This window comes from Neodiprion pinetum, chromosome 5, assembly GCF_021155775.2.
Source record: "Neodiprion pinetum isolate iyNeoPine1 chromosome 5, iyNeoPine1.2, whole genome shotgun sequence".
Lineage (NCBI taxonomy): Eukaryota > Metazoa > Arthropoda > Insecta > Hymenoptera > Diprionidae > Neodiprion > Neodiprion pinetum.
The window spans coordinates 27,660,998-27,677,058 of NC_060236.1; the positions used below are offsets into that span (position 1 = coordinate 27,660,998).

Here is a 16,061-nt window from a genome sequence, read left to right on the forward strand (position 1 = left end):
ATCGGAACATACCCTTGGTGTTATTCGAACTCGGCCGAGATGGTGTAGAGTGGGGGTGATACGAAAAGGGCGAGCCTATACGAAACGGTGGTTGGCTGATGATTGGTTAGCTGACTGGTTGTCATCACGAACTAGCAATAACTTCGTGGTTGTCATTTCTGATAAACGGAGCGATCAGAATGCCAGCTCATCTGTTAATGCGGCATCTGTGATTACGCTTTCTGACGTTCGCTGCAAGGAAACTGTTAAGTGCGAGTGAAATTCATCGAAGTTTAACTGTCATGAAAGAATAATATCTGCCTCACCGAAGGCTCCACCTCGATTTTATCACAAATTACTGTAATCAACAAGATGATGGTAAATACAGCCGTCGGAGGCGGCCAGGAGAACGTTGCCAAATTCCTTGAGTCTTTGCAATCTGATTTAAAGGTTCTGTCATCGGAAACTAAAAAAAAGTATCCACAGATTAGAGAGGTATCGTATCTTATCCATACGCCATCAATTATTCACCATTTAATTGATTATTCTCATTTTAGGTTAGGTCAGGATGTTATTATCTGCTCGATCATAAGCATTCTTTTGATAATGACCTATAGCCTGTTTGCGACTTCAACATAACTTACAACAATTATTGTTCGCGCATCATGTCTTCTTGCTTTACTGTTGCTGAAGAACAAACAAGTCTTGACTCAGAACATTTTGACAGCTGTCAAAACGTTCTAATACGGTCTCAGTAATTTGTTTTCAAACTTTATTAACCACGAAAAGCTCGCTTCTGAAATTATTTCTGTTTGCCTACCTTATCGAATAATTGACGATTGTACAATTCCATCTGCCTTGATGTGAAATTTTTAAATATTTCTTTTGTTTCACAGTCCTGCGAAGAAGGAATATCTAAGTTACGGACAGCTACCAATAGTCCTGGAACACCGATATACTACATTGTCAATCAAATATTATATCCTTTGGTACAAGGATGCGAAAGTCGAGATGTAAAGATTATAAAGGTATCAAAAAGCATTACTGCTGGTGTTAGTCTTACAGGAAAAAATGTAATGGCTAGCTTATAAGTTGAAACGTTTATTCAAATTGTTAGTTTGTGATTAGTCTTTTGTGATTTCGTTTCAGCAGCATGAACAGAGGTTTTTTAATTTTAACATATTGTTCAATATGACTTAGACTATCTACTTTATCAATTCTTATCAAGTTGACTTAAAGTATGAATCAACGGACAAGGAACAAAAATAATGGGTGTACTAGAAATCTCAAAAATTAGATAAACTTTGGCACAAAATCGTAGAATTATGGAAGAATATGTACTGAAAAATTCACTGAAAACCAATTATCCAACTTATAGGTTATGAAGTTAACTTTAAATTTATTCTGTTTTTATTTCAGTTTTGCTTAGGCATGATGCAAAGGCTCATAACACAGCAAGCGGTGGACACAAAAGGAGCCCGATACATTACAGATGCTCTATGGATGCTGATGGAATCTGGTACAGAGGAAGTGAAAATTCTTCAAAGTGTTACCCTGCTACTAACGAGTAACACTGTCGTTCACGGAGAGACTCTGGCCAGGGTAATTACTCAGTTTCATTTGAAGAAATCTTCTAAACTCTCAATCAGCTGCAATCAGTTATGAGTTGCTGCTCAAAGCAAACCAGGGATAATAATATTCCTAAATTTCTGGCTTTTCGTTATGATGTGATCAATTAATATTTATTCGGTTAATATGTATTTATTATTCAGCATACATGATACGTAAGTGCTAGTGTACTTGTCGTCAATCAAGTAATTAGAACAATAGATACAACAAAAATGATTTTGATATTGTTTGTTTTTTCAGAATTTAGTTCTCTGTTTTCGGCTTCATTTTACTAAAGATTCCACAACGATTAATACTGCCGGAGCGACTGTGAGGCAATTAGTATCGCTTGTATTTGAGCGTGTAGTAGTTGAAGATGAAGAGTTTGCCGGCCGTGCCGAACCAGAGGATGTTAATTTAGAAGAATTAAAAGTACCTACAAATCAAGCACCCAAAGGTCTAAGACCATGCGCAGCAGATGCCTACCTCATGTTCCAGGTACCAAATCTGTTTGGTATTCTCTGTGGTCTTTTCCTTCGAATGAAATTTCAGTAACAATAATAAAATGACTCTTTTTGCTTATTTTTTCAGGACTTAGTACAGTTGGTAAATGCTGATCAACCTTATTGGCTGATAGGGATAACGGAAATGACCAGAACTTTTGGTCTGGAACTTCTAGAGTCTGTTTTAACAAACTTTTCATCAGTATTCTTCAAGGTACCCAATGTCTTTATATCAGAATCCGATCTCTTATCAAGGAAAGGGAAAAATTCTCAGTGAAAATAGATGTGCGGAAATGTGAAATGTTTGGCAAAGTGTGGGAAACAATGACGATATTATGAAATGCAAAACTTATTACATGTCAGATTACCGTCACGCCTTCAAATTGGTTAATATTTTAAATTTTCGCTTTTTGCAGCATCCAGAGTTCAGTTTCCTACTGAAAGAACGAGTATGTGCCTTGGTAATAAAACTGTTCTCCCCAAACATCAAATATCGGAACTCTGTGCCAGCATCGGTACAGCAAGCAACTCCACTGGACAAGCCATATTTTCCGATCAGCATGAGACTACTCCGAGTTGTTTCGATATTAGTTCAAAAATACCATTGTCTTTTGGTGAGTTACATCATCTCTTTCTATCATTTTTTACTTTTATTTTTTTAACCCAAATTGTTTCACCACGAATTTACATATTCTGAACGATCAATTGTAATAAAAGAGCCAATTGAGTTCGTAATTCCATTTAATTTTTGCATATTAGGTAACTGAATGTGAGATATTTTTGTCTCTGATCGTTAAATTCCTGGATCCTGACAAGCCTGCGTGGCAGCGTGCCTTGGCATTGGAAGTATTACACAAAATGACTGTTCAAGCCGATCTGCTAACAAGCTTTTGCGAATGCTACGACCTAAAACCTCACGCAACAAACATATTTCAAGACATAGTTAACAGTCTGGGAGCTTACGTGCAAAGTCTGTTCGTAAATCCCCAAATGATGGGACAAGCTGGAGGAGGTAAATTCAGCTTTCTCCTCACTTGAACGGGCGTATTTTGCTCGGCATTCTTTCTGTGAACGAATCACCGATGATTGCTTTCTCATCATTTAGGTACTGGAGTACCTGTTGCTCAAGGACAACCACCTGCATTATTGGCTGGAATGCCTGTCGGTCCTGGCGTATCTCCACAGCCTGGTTTCTATTCTCGAGGGATATGGTTGCCTGTTGTTGCCACTTTCACCAGTGGTCAAGCTAAATCAACGTAGTAAGTTAACTGGAAACTTTTAACAAGACGCGAATATTTCTTTGTTTTGCTCCGGGAACTTGTTAGATTTCACAATTTTGCATGTTTCTTGGAAAGTTCTTGGAAAATTCCTTTGAGTCTCGACGAAAACTTTAAGGAAATTAAAAGAAATAAATCTATTACAGTTTAGAAATGCTGGACAAGATTGAACCGCCCCAAATACCTGATGGCTATGGAATCAGCATTGCTTACGCTTGTTTGTTGGACATCATTCGGTCTGTGGCACTAGCTATCGAGGGTCCCCGTGAGGAAGGGAGAGAACAGAACCGCTATAAACCAACAGAAATTGAGCGCAAGTTGCACACTCAATTAATTATCTCGAGTTGGTGTGGTTTACTCGCAGCTCTCAGTCCATTGGTCGATGCCAGGTAACTGCATCTAAATTTGGTGAACGAAATGTTTAAAAGTTATTGAGGAATGAAGACGTCACATGTAAAGTGAAAAATTTTTGTCAGCAGTACCGACGAGTCAGCCTCTGAAAATGTCCTTAAAGCCATACAGACTTTTGCCTCGCTCTGTGGCTCCCTTGATCTACAGACACCGAGGGATGCTTTCATTACGGCAATTTGCAAGGCCTCTTTACCACCCCATTATGCCTTGACTGTATTATACAGCGCTCCACAAGGAATACCGAGTGCCAGACCTCAGGATCCTGTACAATATAATCCGGCTAATATCAGCGAACCTGACTACAGGCAGCAAGTCGTAGCTGTTGGTACTCCGTTGCCGACTGCGTCGCTACCGATTGGTAAGTTGGCAACTTCGTTTACTCTGATATTGCAATGAAACTTTGATAGTTTTTCTCACATCACATTGACTAATGTCGGAAAACAAATATTGTAACAGAGTTTCGAACAATGCATTACTTAAATGGAGCTAAAAACAGCTCAAATGTAACAGATTTTTTTCGATGATTTGGCGACCAAACAATTTAGCTTTTGTTGTATGATAATTTTTATTGTTTACAGGGGCTCAGCAAGGACCAGTTATGCTGACGGCAAAAAATCTGCAGTGTATGCGGGCGCTACTGTCACTTGCTCACTGTCACGGCAGCATCCTGGGCAGTGCCTGGCATCTTGTGTTAACAACTTTGCAGCACCTTGTTTGGATCTTGGGTCTTAAGCCATCCACAGGAGGGTCTTTGAAGGCTGGTAGAACTACCGCTGATTCAAACGCAGTTATAACTACTGCTGTGATGGCGGATTTGCCTGTTCTTAGCGCTATGCTTAGTAGGCTTTTTGAGAGCAGTCAGTATCTTGATGACGTTGCGTTACATCACTTAATCGATGCTTTATGCAAATTGAGCCACGAGGCTATGGAGCTGGCTTATTCTAATAGGGTAAGACTGAAAAAGCCTATGTTAATTAATTATTTCATTCGTTCTACAATGCCAAATTTGAAAATGATTCTTGGAAATTCTGGGTGTTACGATTTAAAAATCATTCTGAATGGCAACGACGATTATTCGTTGGCTTTGTTCAATTTCATGTGAACTAATCACTAATCTTAGCTGTTAGTTTTCAACATTCATTTTTCTACTTCGTTTCATCAACTAAAACAACTGATTTTTTCCTTGCACGTTGATATAGGCAAGAAATGAACTGATTTCTGTTTCAGGAACCGTCATTGTTCGCTGTAGCAAAACTGCTAGAAACTGGGCTTGTCAATTTACCACGTGTAGAGGTTCTTTGGAGGCCATTGACCAACCATCTTTTGGAAGTGTGTCAACATCCACACATTAGAATGCGAGAATGGGGAGTCGAGGCAATAACGTACCTCGTCAAAGCTGCCCTTCAACATAAATACCCCCAGCCACTCCGGGATAATCAGGTATCAATCGGTATCAATCAACAGCTTACCTCCAAACTAAAAATAACATATCTAGAAGCTTTTTGATGTTTATGCTGCTCAGCCTTGCCATTTATATGCTTTTTATAAATACGTGCGTTTTCGTCCATTTGTAGAAATTACAAACTCTGTTACTGGGACCATTGTCCGAGTTGTCATCGGTGCGTCACGGAGATGTGAGGCAGCGCCAGTTGGAATGTGTTCTACAAGTTTTACACGGAGCTGGAGAAACTTTGTCCCATGGATGGCCCTTAGTTCTTGGTATTATAGGAGCTGTTTCCAATCATCATGGGTAAATTTGACTATTTAAAAACTGCACACAGTACTTCTGTACATGTATTTTAAAGTAGTATTGCATTATGACAGGCTTATAAATATCAAGTTGCAATTACTTTTTTATTCTCTGATTACCAGGGAAGCTCTGGTTCGCATAGCTTTTCAATGCCTACAATTGGTGGTGACGGATTTTTTACCTGTAATGCCATGGAGATGCCTTCCGCTGTGCGTCGATACTGCTGCTAAATTTGGTTCGCAAACTCAGGAACTGAACATTTCCCTCACTGCAGTGGGACTCATGGTAAATCGAAAATAAAAATATAAATAAAACGCTTTTCTTTGGTTTGGGGATATTTATTCACCTATTGCGCTATAATAAATGGTCTATCTCTGCTTTTATAAATTAATTCCGTCTGTTATAGTGGAACATCAGCGATTACTTCTACCAAAATCAAGAAAAATTGTGCAGCTCTTTACAAGGCGATGCTACTTCCGTCTTTCCCGATTTTCCTGGTACCACAAATATGCCACCGTTTGACAAACTATGGATGTGTCTCTACGCGAGACTAGGTAAGATTTGTCATTTTTAAGCGCTATTCAAGAAAATTACTCCTTGTTCCACATGTTTAACTTCCTTCATTCTTTATTAGATTCTGCTTTCCGGTTTATTTTGTAATAAAATGCTAAATGGTATTCATACATAGAAAATTGTTATTTTCTAGGAGATTTGTGCGTGGATTCAAGGCCTGCAGTTCGAAAATCTGCAAGCCAAACATTATTTTCAACAATATCTGCGCACGGAGGATTGCTTCATCAACCAACCTGGCAAGCGGTGCTTTGGCAGGTGTTGTTCCCTTTGCTGGATAAAGTTAGAAGTTTATCCAGTTCTGCAAGTAGTGAAAAGGTCGATACCAGTGGAAATATTCTTATCCATCACAGCCGTAATACTGCTCAAAAGCAGTGGGCTGAAACCCAGGTCAGTTTACATAAAATATCGTGTACCACTCAGATTTTCCGCTCCAAAAATGTTCTAGTATTTGAGATAAAATTAAAATTGAACTGAAAACTGAAAATAAATGAAACTCATTTGAAACGAAAAACTCGAATCTGAACTTTTGCAGGTTTTAACACTGAGCGGAGTGGCTCGAGTCTTCAACACAAAAAGGCAGCTGTTACAATTATTGGGAGACTTTCCGCGGGCGTGGTCTCTGCTCTTAGAATTCATTGAAAACTCTGCATTGAGTAAAAATAACGAAGTGAGTATGGGTCTGAAAATATTGTGAGGTTTCTTTTGATCAAATACAAATATGTACTAAGTAAAAATTAATTCTACAAACTTACATTTAATTCAATGTTCAGGTCTCACTGGCAGCTCTAAAGTCTTTCCAAGAAATACTTTATCTTCAAAAAGGTGGAGATAGTGAGGAAGCTGGTCGATCTAGTGATTCGGAAGCATTGTGGTTGGTTGCATGGCGAGTTTGGCTTAGCATCGGTATGGAAAGTACGACACCACCGAGAGAAGGAGACACTGAACCCTACGTACCTTCGCAAGCCTTTTTGACGGCATTGGTTCATATTTTTCCAGCAGTATTTCAGCACATTAGAAATAAGTTAGTAGCATTTCTTTGCTTCTTTTCCTATTCATTTGTCCCGTAATCAATATCGATGACTGATGATCTATTTTATGCTCCAGGTTTACGGGTACGGACCTTCAAAAATTATGTATTGTCCTAAAAAACGCAGTCGCTGTTCCTGTACACGGAGAATCAACTCCTTACATCTTACCAACGTTGCCGGATATTGTTCTGACCCAGTTGCAAGATGGGGTTCTTCACTCCATGGAACTACTGCAAAAGGTTTGTTGTAAATTTTTGAAGTATGAAAAATTGTAATGAAATTCTACGGAGGATTTGAAAGACTAATGAATTCTTCTCGAAACCTTAGCAAGCCAAATTAATCATAGTTTACTGATGAATGATTCATTAGCAAATTCTTATTTTTGGTTATCATCTTGATAGGAAGTACTCAACGGAACAGACAATCTGAGAACGATGATTGGTTCGATATTCCTGCAGCTGTTAAGTTTTTCAAAGCTAGCTTGTCAAGCACCCACTTACGGAAAAATACCCACAAAGCATATATCCCAAGTCAGAGGAGTGTCTGTGAGTGTCCATTTTCTCTCTTGCCTTTTGTAAAACTTTGTTGAATGACTGAAATAATTTTTCGTGATCAATAATCCAATTGATTAATCCATTACATGTAAACACAATAGGCTGACTGGGTTACCATGAACTACGTACCCTTTGGGGAGAAGGCATTGTCAATGGTCGTAAGTCTCTATCAAAAAACTGCTCACGAGGAATCGGTAATAGACGGAAAAGTGCTCGAGCACATAATAGAAGCTCTTCACGTTCCGTTATCCATGAAATACAATTGCCCATCACCTACAACTTGGAAACTAGCAGTCACCAGTCTCTTGGCTGTCCTACACACAGGTTTACCACTGGCAAGAACGTATCCTGAGCAGTTCTCCAGCATGTGGACAGAACTAGCGGATACTTTGGACGATTTTTTATTCCCTAAGAGGTGAATTAATAATAAGTAGTCCTATAATTTCCGCGACGCGAGTAGCACTGAAGAATTTCAGATAGAAGTTAATTTATCTATCGTATAAGTATTTGTTGTATTTTTTAATTAAATAGCGTGATAACTACGGAACGTGGCGCCGAAGAAGTGCAAGCGGATGAAGCGGTTGATTGCCAAGTAATGGAACTACTGAGAGATGAAGTACTGCCGCACTCACAGCACGTACCTCATCAATTTATACTTCGAGTCGTCATGCTGCTAAATAAAGGTTCCATTCATTCAGCAACAACTACAAGTATTGGTAAGGCGCACATTATTATTAAAATTTTTGCTACAGTTTGAGCGTGGCACAGAAACGAAACTTTTTCGATGTTTTGCATAATAGAAAATAGTAACGAGATTAAATTGAGGGAAGAATTTGCAAAGACTTGTTTCGAGACGCTTCTTCAGTTTTCGTTGCTCGATGGCTTGAGCAACGAAATTGAAACGACAACGACTGAAGCCTCGGAATCTGACGAAGGAGGGGTCGCTGGCCGACTAGCTGTTACAGCCCTGCTTCACAGGTTTCAAGAAGTATTGCGTCGCTACATAGAAGATGAAAGACGCAGCGGAAAATGCCCTCTGCCAAGGTAATGTAAACACGTTCGTCACGAGTCAATGAAAATTTAAAAAACCTTGTCCTTGTGTGTGACTGGCAGAATTGACTCGTTAAAGCGTTGTAAATAAGTGTTGAATATGAATCCATGTTCTAGATACAGATTGTCGGAGATATCCTTTGTATTAAAGGCTGTAGCGACTCTAGTTGTATCTTTGAAGAAAGCACCTGCTAACAAAGGTAAGTTAAATTATTTTGAAAAATTCTATTTTCACCTGTGTATTCGATTAAGATTTCGAATTTTTACAGCTGATGAAATATTATAAACGTTCCTTTTCATCTACAATTTCACATTTTATCTTTTATCGCAGTTGACCGATCGGTTTGGGAGCAGTTAATAGGCTTGTATCCATACCTAGTCGAATGTACAGTGGCCACTGCCTCTGGCCAGGTTTCACGATCGCTGCGCGAAGCTCTCCTCCAGTATCACGATTTGCTCAGATCACCGACAAGTAGTTTACCAACTTCCAACGGCGTTTGACCTATGCAAACAATTTCCGAGAAGACTACTAACCATTTTAATACGACACGTCTGAGTCGTGGCTAAACTGTATCTCCTACACTACGCAGATCACTTCCTTGGCTGAACTGCTCAACGATATATCCACTATGCATACCCATGCGGGTGATGTGTTTGGTATCCCTGATCAGTGAGTATTCCCCTTCCCTTAAACTTAAAGAAACAGAGACGGTACAAAATTGATTATAATATAATTCATTTTTCTTCAGACATAATTTAGTAGAGTGAATTTTTAATTCCGCTACCAAAACTATTTTCTCTGATTGTTATTAGGAATTTCTATTGTTTTTTTCGTCCTTTTATTTAGTTATATTCTTACTGAAAATTATCAGGTTATCTGGCTGTAATAATCTTGACTGAAATAGTATTCCTTATTTAACATACCTAAATTACATTGGTCTTGAATTTTCATTTATCAACCACAATAGGTGAGGTGAAAAAAAATCTTTGCACTTGAGATCTGTTATCACTAATGACAAGTTGATGAAAAAAGAAAACATATTTTATAATTATAACTATATTTAATGAGAATATGCAATGTTAAAATGCTGGTAGAATCGAGTAGTACAGTAAACATTAAACAAAGAGGTCAATATTATAATGGAAGATATTTTAGAAGAAATTGATTTCGAACGGTACTGAATTTTTATAACTGTCCAATAGGTTGGATACAATTTTTTATAACCGTTCAATGAAGTCAGGTTTCAAAAACCATACCAAGATATAGGGTAAACAGATTAATAAAAATTATATGGACTGGTGAAAAAATTTTAGCCAGGAAGATAAGAATATCAGTAAAAATTAATATTATGTCATAGTTTGTTTTTCTGTCTTGTTTTTTTTTTTTATTACATAATCAACGTGCAAAGTAACGTAATTAGTCGTGTTAAATCTTTCATTAGACTACAACTTGAATCATGTGGAAAATATCTTTCATTAACTAACTGCAATGTTTGTAATGTTCAGTTTTCACTGGCGGTATTTAAATTTTTAACATCGCCGTGCACATCAATTAACTATTTTTCCCGAGCGGGTGAATTATCCAGGTATTTCCGTACAAAAACGATCTTTTTTTTACTGACAGACGAGAGAAACACCAATTCTATACATATTGCAATTATCTGGTCTTTTGCGAAAGATTAACCCCCCCTACCCAGTGTAGATATCAATTATTTAATTTCAAAGTGTAGTAATTAACAATTACACAGTTAATTATATATTACTACATAATACCGGCGCTATTAGCATGTTACACGAGTTTCTAGATAATAGACAGTGTGCAATAAACGATTAATATTAAGTATTTGAACTGTAAATAATTAATTGCAGTGCAGGTTTATAAAAATAGAAGTAGTATGGCTTTGTAAAGTCTGATGTAAATATTACATTGATGATAATGATTTGCTAAAGAATTTAGTATACTAATATAAGTAGACAGTTTTGTATACTTAATAACATTGGATTATCCTGCAATCGTCAAATATTCATACATAATACTTACGGGAGCATAAAATTGGAATGATGTAAATAAAGTAGCAAACTTTCAATGCAATTTTGGGCGGTATTTATGTCAAGTTATCATACTTGCGAACTCGGCAATATTTTTTTTTTTTTTTTCATTATAGTAATTTTTGTATTGAAGGATATAGTATAGGTCATTTCATGCATATTATTTCCCAAAAATTTATTATCCTCTTAACAGTAACTTCTCGTATTATACAAGTTTTAAAAAATCGTTCGCAATTAATTTTTGTACAATAATTCTTTGTACATATACATCGAATTTACCATAAGACATGATGTTGTAAAAAACGTAAGTTTTGAAAACTTCGTTCAAGATTTCTTTACAACAGCAAAAAAGAAAACTAAGAAATTCCACGGTTTTGTACCAAGTTCTTTGTGTATTGTCTCTATTATATATTACAGACTCTTCATGCATGTATGCGCGATTGTCAAATACTTACAAAAGTAAGATGAGAAATGAAATTTATGCACATCATTATTTTGATTATTCAAACAAGCGTTACAACAGTTCTGTAATGCTACTCTCAAAATATGAAAGTATCTAATTCACGTAACTATAATCAGGATTCTGAAACATACAAATTAAATTGATCAATATCCCGAATGCGAAGTTTGCTCTTATCTTTTGAAGTCAAGTCAAATCTCTGAAAAATTGATCACTTACCTCGATTTAAAATTATAGCTGTACGACAGGGAACATAGGCATAAAGTCTGTGCGGACGGTTAGCAAATGGTTCTGGTTTACTGAAATGCTTGATGCTGGTATCGATGCGATTTTCGCCGCCAAATTGAGCGTCATCACTGCTCAGTAATATCTGATAAACTCCAGGTTCGTTCACGCCTATAGCGTAATCAGGGAATGACTTCGTCGGATGAAAATTAAAGACAAACACAAGTCCTGCTCGGTCAAATACTATCACTTTGTCATCTTCGTGTTTCCAGCTTACGTAGCCCTAAAGAAAAAAAAAACAATACCTTTTACTTTCAGGTGAAAAAACATAATTTTTGGTTTAGAATAAAGAAATACATTTCGTGTAAACTTTGTTTCACATTTCGATACATGTTGAATTATCCACTCAACATTCAATGTAAAATTGTTAGATATTATAACAACGAAAGTATTAAACTGATTCACATTGCTTACAGGGTTAGCATGCAGCCAGCCATATTTTTCTTCCAAAAGATTAATTTCTCGGTCCCAATTATTCATGTACTTATATTTAAGGATTGGGTCATCTACAAGGTTCCATTGCCGCCTTGCATAGTGGTAACTGTCTCCATTTCCTGCCCGAGGAAAATCTAGCCACTCAGGATGCCCAAACTCGTTACCTGAGAGAAAATGCGTAAAAATTAATTTTTTTTCTTCAATATGCGATTATCTCTTATGAATGGGGGATGAAGTCCCTTTGCTCTTTCCCTGAATTGAAACGCATATACCAACCAATGAAATTGAGATAAGCTTCACCGCCAAGTCCGTGAGTAATCAAAGTAATAAGATTGTGGAGAGCAATTCCACGCGAGACGAGGTTGTTGGGGGGGCTTAGCTCGCTCATGTGCGTGTACATTTCTTTGTCCATCAACCAAAAGGCGATTGTTTTGTCACCGACTAGCGCCTGGTCATGGGATTCGGAATAAGCCACAGTTTTCTCCATCCAGCGACGATTGCTCAATGTCCAACAGATGTCCCCCATATTCCAATCCTCATCTTTACACTCCTTCAACAATTTAATCCACTTGTCAGGAAGCGCCATTCCTAGGCGGTAATCAAAGCCTACTCCTCCCTCTGCAACTGGCCTGAATGGAACGAAAAATCAACGTGAATTATACCGCTCTGGAGGAAAGGTTTCTTGAAGAATGTTGTATGTATATTTTCACCAAGATAGTACCTGCAAATTGCCGGCATTCCACTAACGTCCTCGGCAATGGTTATCATTTCAGGATAAAGTTTATGCAGCATATGATTAGCCATCATTAGATAAACTACTCCTTCAACGTCTACATTGAGACCGTAATATTCGTCGTAATGACCACTGAATCCTTCTCCCATCCCTCTAGAATGGTACAACATGGACGTGACACCGTCAAACCTGTATAACATTGGTTCCACAAAGAATTAACAATCCAGTTTTTAATATTGTGAGTTTTGAGTTTCTAAGTATATCATCCTTGTTAATTTCTATAACCTTGAAAGGTAGTAAAGCATCATCTAAGTTTTGTTGTTTTTTTTTTCAAATATTATCAAAGATAATCCAATGCTAGAAAATCGTTACCTGAATCCATCGAATGCAAACTCTTCAGCATACCAACGTAAATTTGATAGTAGGAATCTGACAACCTCGAATTCCGCGTAATTGAATAAGCGACTACCCCACAGAGGATGTTCGCCTCTGAAGCCTGAGTGAAAGAAGCAAGAATCTGTTCCATCGAACTCATTCAATCCATCCAAGGTGTTCTTTGAAGCGTGAGAATGGACTATGTCTAAAAGAACTACCAATCCGTGCTTGTGAGCTTCATCTATCAACTCCTTTAACTCTTCAGGTGTTCCATAACGCGAAGAGGTTGCGAAAAATGAAGTCACCTTGGAGATGCAAAAAGTAAAGAGGTGTAACAAAATTTTAATCATCGTTTGCATAAACATAACTTTTGTCAAGTTACCTGATATCCAAAACTGGCGTAATAAGCATGTTCCATGACCGCCATTAATTGGATGGAGTTATAACCCTGCTTAACAATTCTGGGTATGATATTTTTTGCAAACTCTAAGTATGTCCCGACTCGCAATTCCTGAGTCGCAATTCCCACGTGGCATTCGTATATCCTTAGACTCTTGGGTGGTTTTGGTTTTGGATATTTAAACTTGTAGATCTGCAAAAACATCGATTATAGTTTTAAATTCAACCTAGAATGGAAATGTTGTGCAGAATTATTTTTTCAGTTGAAAAAAGGACATATGCAAGTAATTTACTTTCGAACAAATTAACTGAGGCTCTTTTTATATTTTCAGGTAAGCGTAACTATCTTTTGGAGCAGTTTTACCTTGTCATCAGTTGGATGCCATATTCTTTGCTTGAAAGTTGTCCCTTCAGAGCGGTTTGGCGGTTGAGTAACGTAAGATGCCCAAGGGCTCAGTCTTTCCAATAATTCGCCATTATTATTTCTCACAATAACTTTAACTTCTGACAAATGTTGAATGGGGCTGGAACCGTCAAGATTTGGCTCCAGTTTCAGCTCCCATTTTCCATAATCGAGTTTCTTGTATGGAGTTTTAGTGCGATCCCAACCATCTGTGTATCGAAACAGACTAAATTATGAACCTGTACAAAACTTATACTCAGAACTGATATTTAATTAGTAATGAAATTTCTTACTAAAGTCGCCGGTAAGAAAAAGTTCTCTAGCTCCCGGCGCCCATTCCAAAGCTGTTACACTGTTGTCTGGGTTAATATGCACTCCAAAGTGTTTATATGCCAGGGAAAATTGATCAAAATCCTTTTCCGCCACCTCAATTTTTTCCACGTAATCTTTGAATATCGCATACCTGTAAATAAACAAGATTGAATTCTTAGTGATATATTTGAAGAATTTCAGCAAACACATCCAGATAAATCTGTATTTCAGTACTTTAAAGAAGAGGCTAATCTCGAGGTTGATATTAATTGACAAAATATCAGTAATTGTGATTAGCTATATCAAAGAACCTTTGACCTTCACATTGAATTGCGTTAATAGCGGTCTGATTTTCATTCATTATCCAAATTATATCTGTTAGTTTGCAGAAAACGCAAATGGACAGAGAATTACTTAGTGAAAACAGATGATGTAGTTCATTTTAATTTGGCTATTTCTTTTTTTTTTTTTTGTGTAAAATTCATCTATTATAAGAACAGTTATATAAGACTTTACTAAGTTTTATTTTAATGCCAAGAAAGTGCAGGAGTAGTCTGTTTTGAAATCATTTATTCCAGCCATTTTAGTTGGTCTTTTTATTTGCTCTAACATCTTAAATCAATGATTTCCCAATGCAGTTTAAACGTTGTTCAAAAGCAACGAAAAGAAATCCAATTTCTTTCTTTCTTTCTTTTAATTTTTGATTTGCTTAAAAATTGCAATATAATATAAAAATAATACATTTATAAACAAACGAAGAATATGGTAGACAGAATGGAGAATAAAAGTTCAGCATGCTGATTTGAAATTGTTTGAATGAAACTCAAGTCACTGAGTTTTCATAATGTTTGGGATAGATTCGTCGGATACCTTATCTCAATTTACAGTTTGTTGTTACTGTCGATCTAATCATAATGTCGTAAAGAAATTTCAGTAACCAATCACCATCTAGTCCGGAATCCAGAATAAAATGATCCTGCACGTGCATTGCATAAGTATACAAATATGCAGTATCGAATGAATGTCTGTGATGTAAAATAAGAAGGGAACTAGACGAAAACATTCACGGGTCACGGATCGAAAACAATGAAGGAAAGTGGCAATTTCCGTCGAGCAGGAAGTTGAGTTTTTCAAGAGCAAACGGCCAGTAAATGGGCAAAAAATCACTCAGTATTTTCGTGAGAAATAAAAGTAAAAATGATGATAGAACCTCTTCCGAATCTCCTTTTCGTACGGCGCCAAGTACGGATCCCTTTCTAGTAGAGTTTTCAGTTCAGGTACTTCGATCTGCATTGGATCCATTGAGGACCATTTTCCACCCATTGTTATGAAATTTGTTTATTGTATTATAAATTCACACAGATTCAAGATCGCGGAAATCACTGCTTCAACAATCGCGTGTAGCTGTAATGCCGGCTCAAATACGAATGACATGTCAAGGTGATTCCCCCCGCATCCCCTCAGACCGAAATCAGAATACACTTTCACCATCTGTCACGTTAAAAATGTCCCTAAATTGTGGGATGTTTAGTTTTATACCGAGTTCCATTCATTATAAATAGTTATTACGATAGTTATAAATAGACAGTAGTTATCGTCTGATGGTACGTCGTTGATGGAAAGTAAGTTCTACTTCCCGTTGTTTGATAGTAATGGCGGTGTTTTCATTACCGACGTAATTATGACGTACTGGATCGATAATGAAAGTATTTACATTATTGATGACATTCGAGTGAAACAAAATTTACCCCTGATCGTAAGTATGCTGTAATAAGAATAATTTTAGAAATCACCATAAATCTTGAGAATATTTGAAGTAATACGTAGAATCACAATTATTTACGACAAGATCAAACAGCCTTTATTTGTTCGTTTAT

The 16,061-nt window shown here is 37.1% G+C and overlaps 2 protein-coding genes across 4 annotated transcripts; one reads left to right on the forward strand and one right to left on the reverse strand.

The window, feature by feature from the left end:
* The first annotated feature begins 2 nt into the window (after window positions 1–2).
* On the forward strand, window positions 3–10,673 carry mon2 (Mon2 homolog, regulator of endosome-to-Golgi trafficking). Of its 3 annotated transcripts, none has more exons than XM_046629721.2 (25): window positions 3–474; window positions 876–1,007; window positions 1,399–1,581; window positions 1,849–2,085; window positions 2,179–2,304; window positions 2,507–2,704; window positions 2,850–3,102; window positions 3,196–3,349; window positions 3,514–3,756; window positions 3,844–4,136; window positions 4,357–4,727; window positions 5,006–5,218; window positions 5,353–5,528; window positions 5,651–5,813; window positions 5,935–6,082; window positions 6,235–6,488; window positions 6,634–6,768; window positions 6,872–7,122; window positions 7,206–7,368; window positions 7,531–7,674; window positions 7,785–8,098; window positions 8,215–8,399; window positions 8,484–8,727; window positions 8,851–8,933; window positions 9,065–10,673. In XM_046629721.2, exons 1-25 carry the CDS (start codon window positions 352–354, stop codon window positions 9,232–9,234), a joined length of 4,956 nt encoding a protein of 1,651 aa, XP_046485677.1. In that variant the 5' UTR covers window positions 3–351; the 3' UTR covers window positions 9,235–10,673. The 3 variants fall into 3 exon arrangements, with proteins under 3 accessions (XP_046485677.1, XP_046485679.1, XP_046485678.1); XM_046629723.2 differs by having other exon boundaries at window positions 8,857–8,933; XM_046629722.2 differs by having other exon boundaries at window positions 4–474; window positions 3,847–4,136.
* On the reverse strand, window positions 10,308–15,639 carry AGBE (1,4-alpha-glucan-branching enzyme). The gene is made up of 10 exons (XM_046629728.2): window positions 15,395–15,639; window positions 14,166–14,335; window positions 13,834–14,081; window positions 13,453–13,662; window positions 13,068–13,375; window positions 12,684–12,884; window positions 12,239–12,591; window positions 11,942–12,126; window positions 11,462–11,750; window positions 10,308–11,365 (listed from the first exon to the last, which is right to left on the reverse strand). The coding sequence occupies exons 1-10, from the start codon at window positions 15,505–15,507 to the stop codon at window positions 11,358–11,360; spliced, it is 2,085 nt and encodes a 694-aa protein (XP_046485684.1). The 5' UTR covers window positions 15,508–15,639; the 3' UTR covers window positions 10,308–11,357.
* Between the last annotated feature and the right edge of the window lie 422 nt (window positions 15,640–16,061).

Bases quoted from the DNA above. Each gene is read 5' to 3' on its own strand.
- mon2 (XM_046629721.2), top strand. From the start codon at position 352: ATGATGGTAAATACAGCCGTCGGAGGCGGCCAGGAGAACGTTGCCAAA. The intron at 3,350-3,513 runs GTAAGTTAACTG...AATCTATTACAG, and splicing joins GGTCAAGCTAAATCAACGTA to TTTAGAAATGCTGGACAAGA. The intron at 4,137-4,356 runs GTAAGTTGGCAA...TATTGTTTACAG, and splicing joins GACTGCGTCGCTACCGATTG to GGGCTCAGCAAGGACCAGTT.
- AGBE (XM_046629728.2), bottom strand. From the start codon at position 15,507: ATGGGTGGAAAATGGTCCTCAATGGATCCAATGCAGATCGAAGTACCT. The intron at 12,592-12,683 runs GTACTATCTTGG...CGTTCCATTCAG, and splicing joins GGAATGCCGGCAATTTGCAG to GCCAGTTGCAGAGGGAGGAG. The intron at 11,751-11,941 runs GTAAGCAATGTG...TTTTTTCTTTAG, and splicing joins GCTGGCTGCATGCTAACCCT to GGCTACGTAAGCTGGAAACA.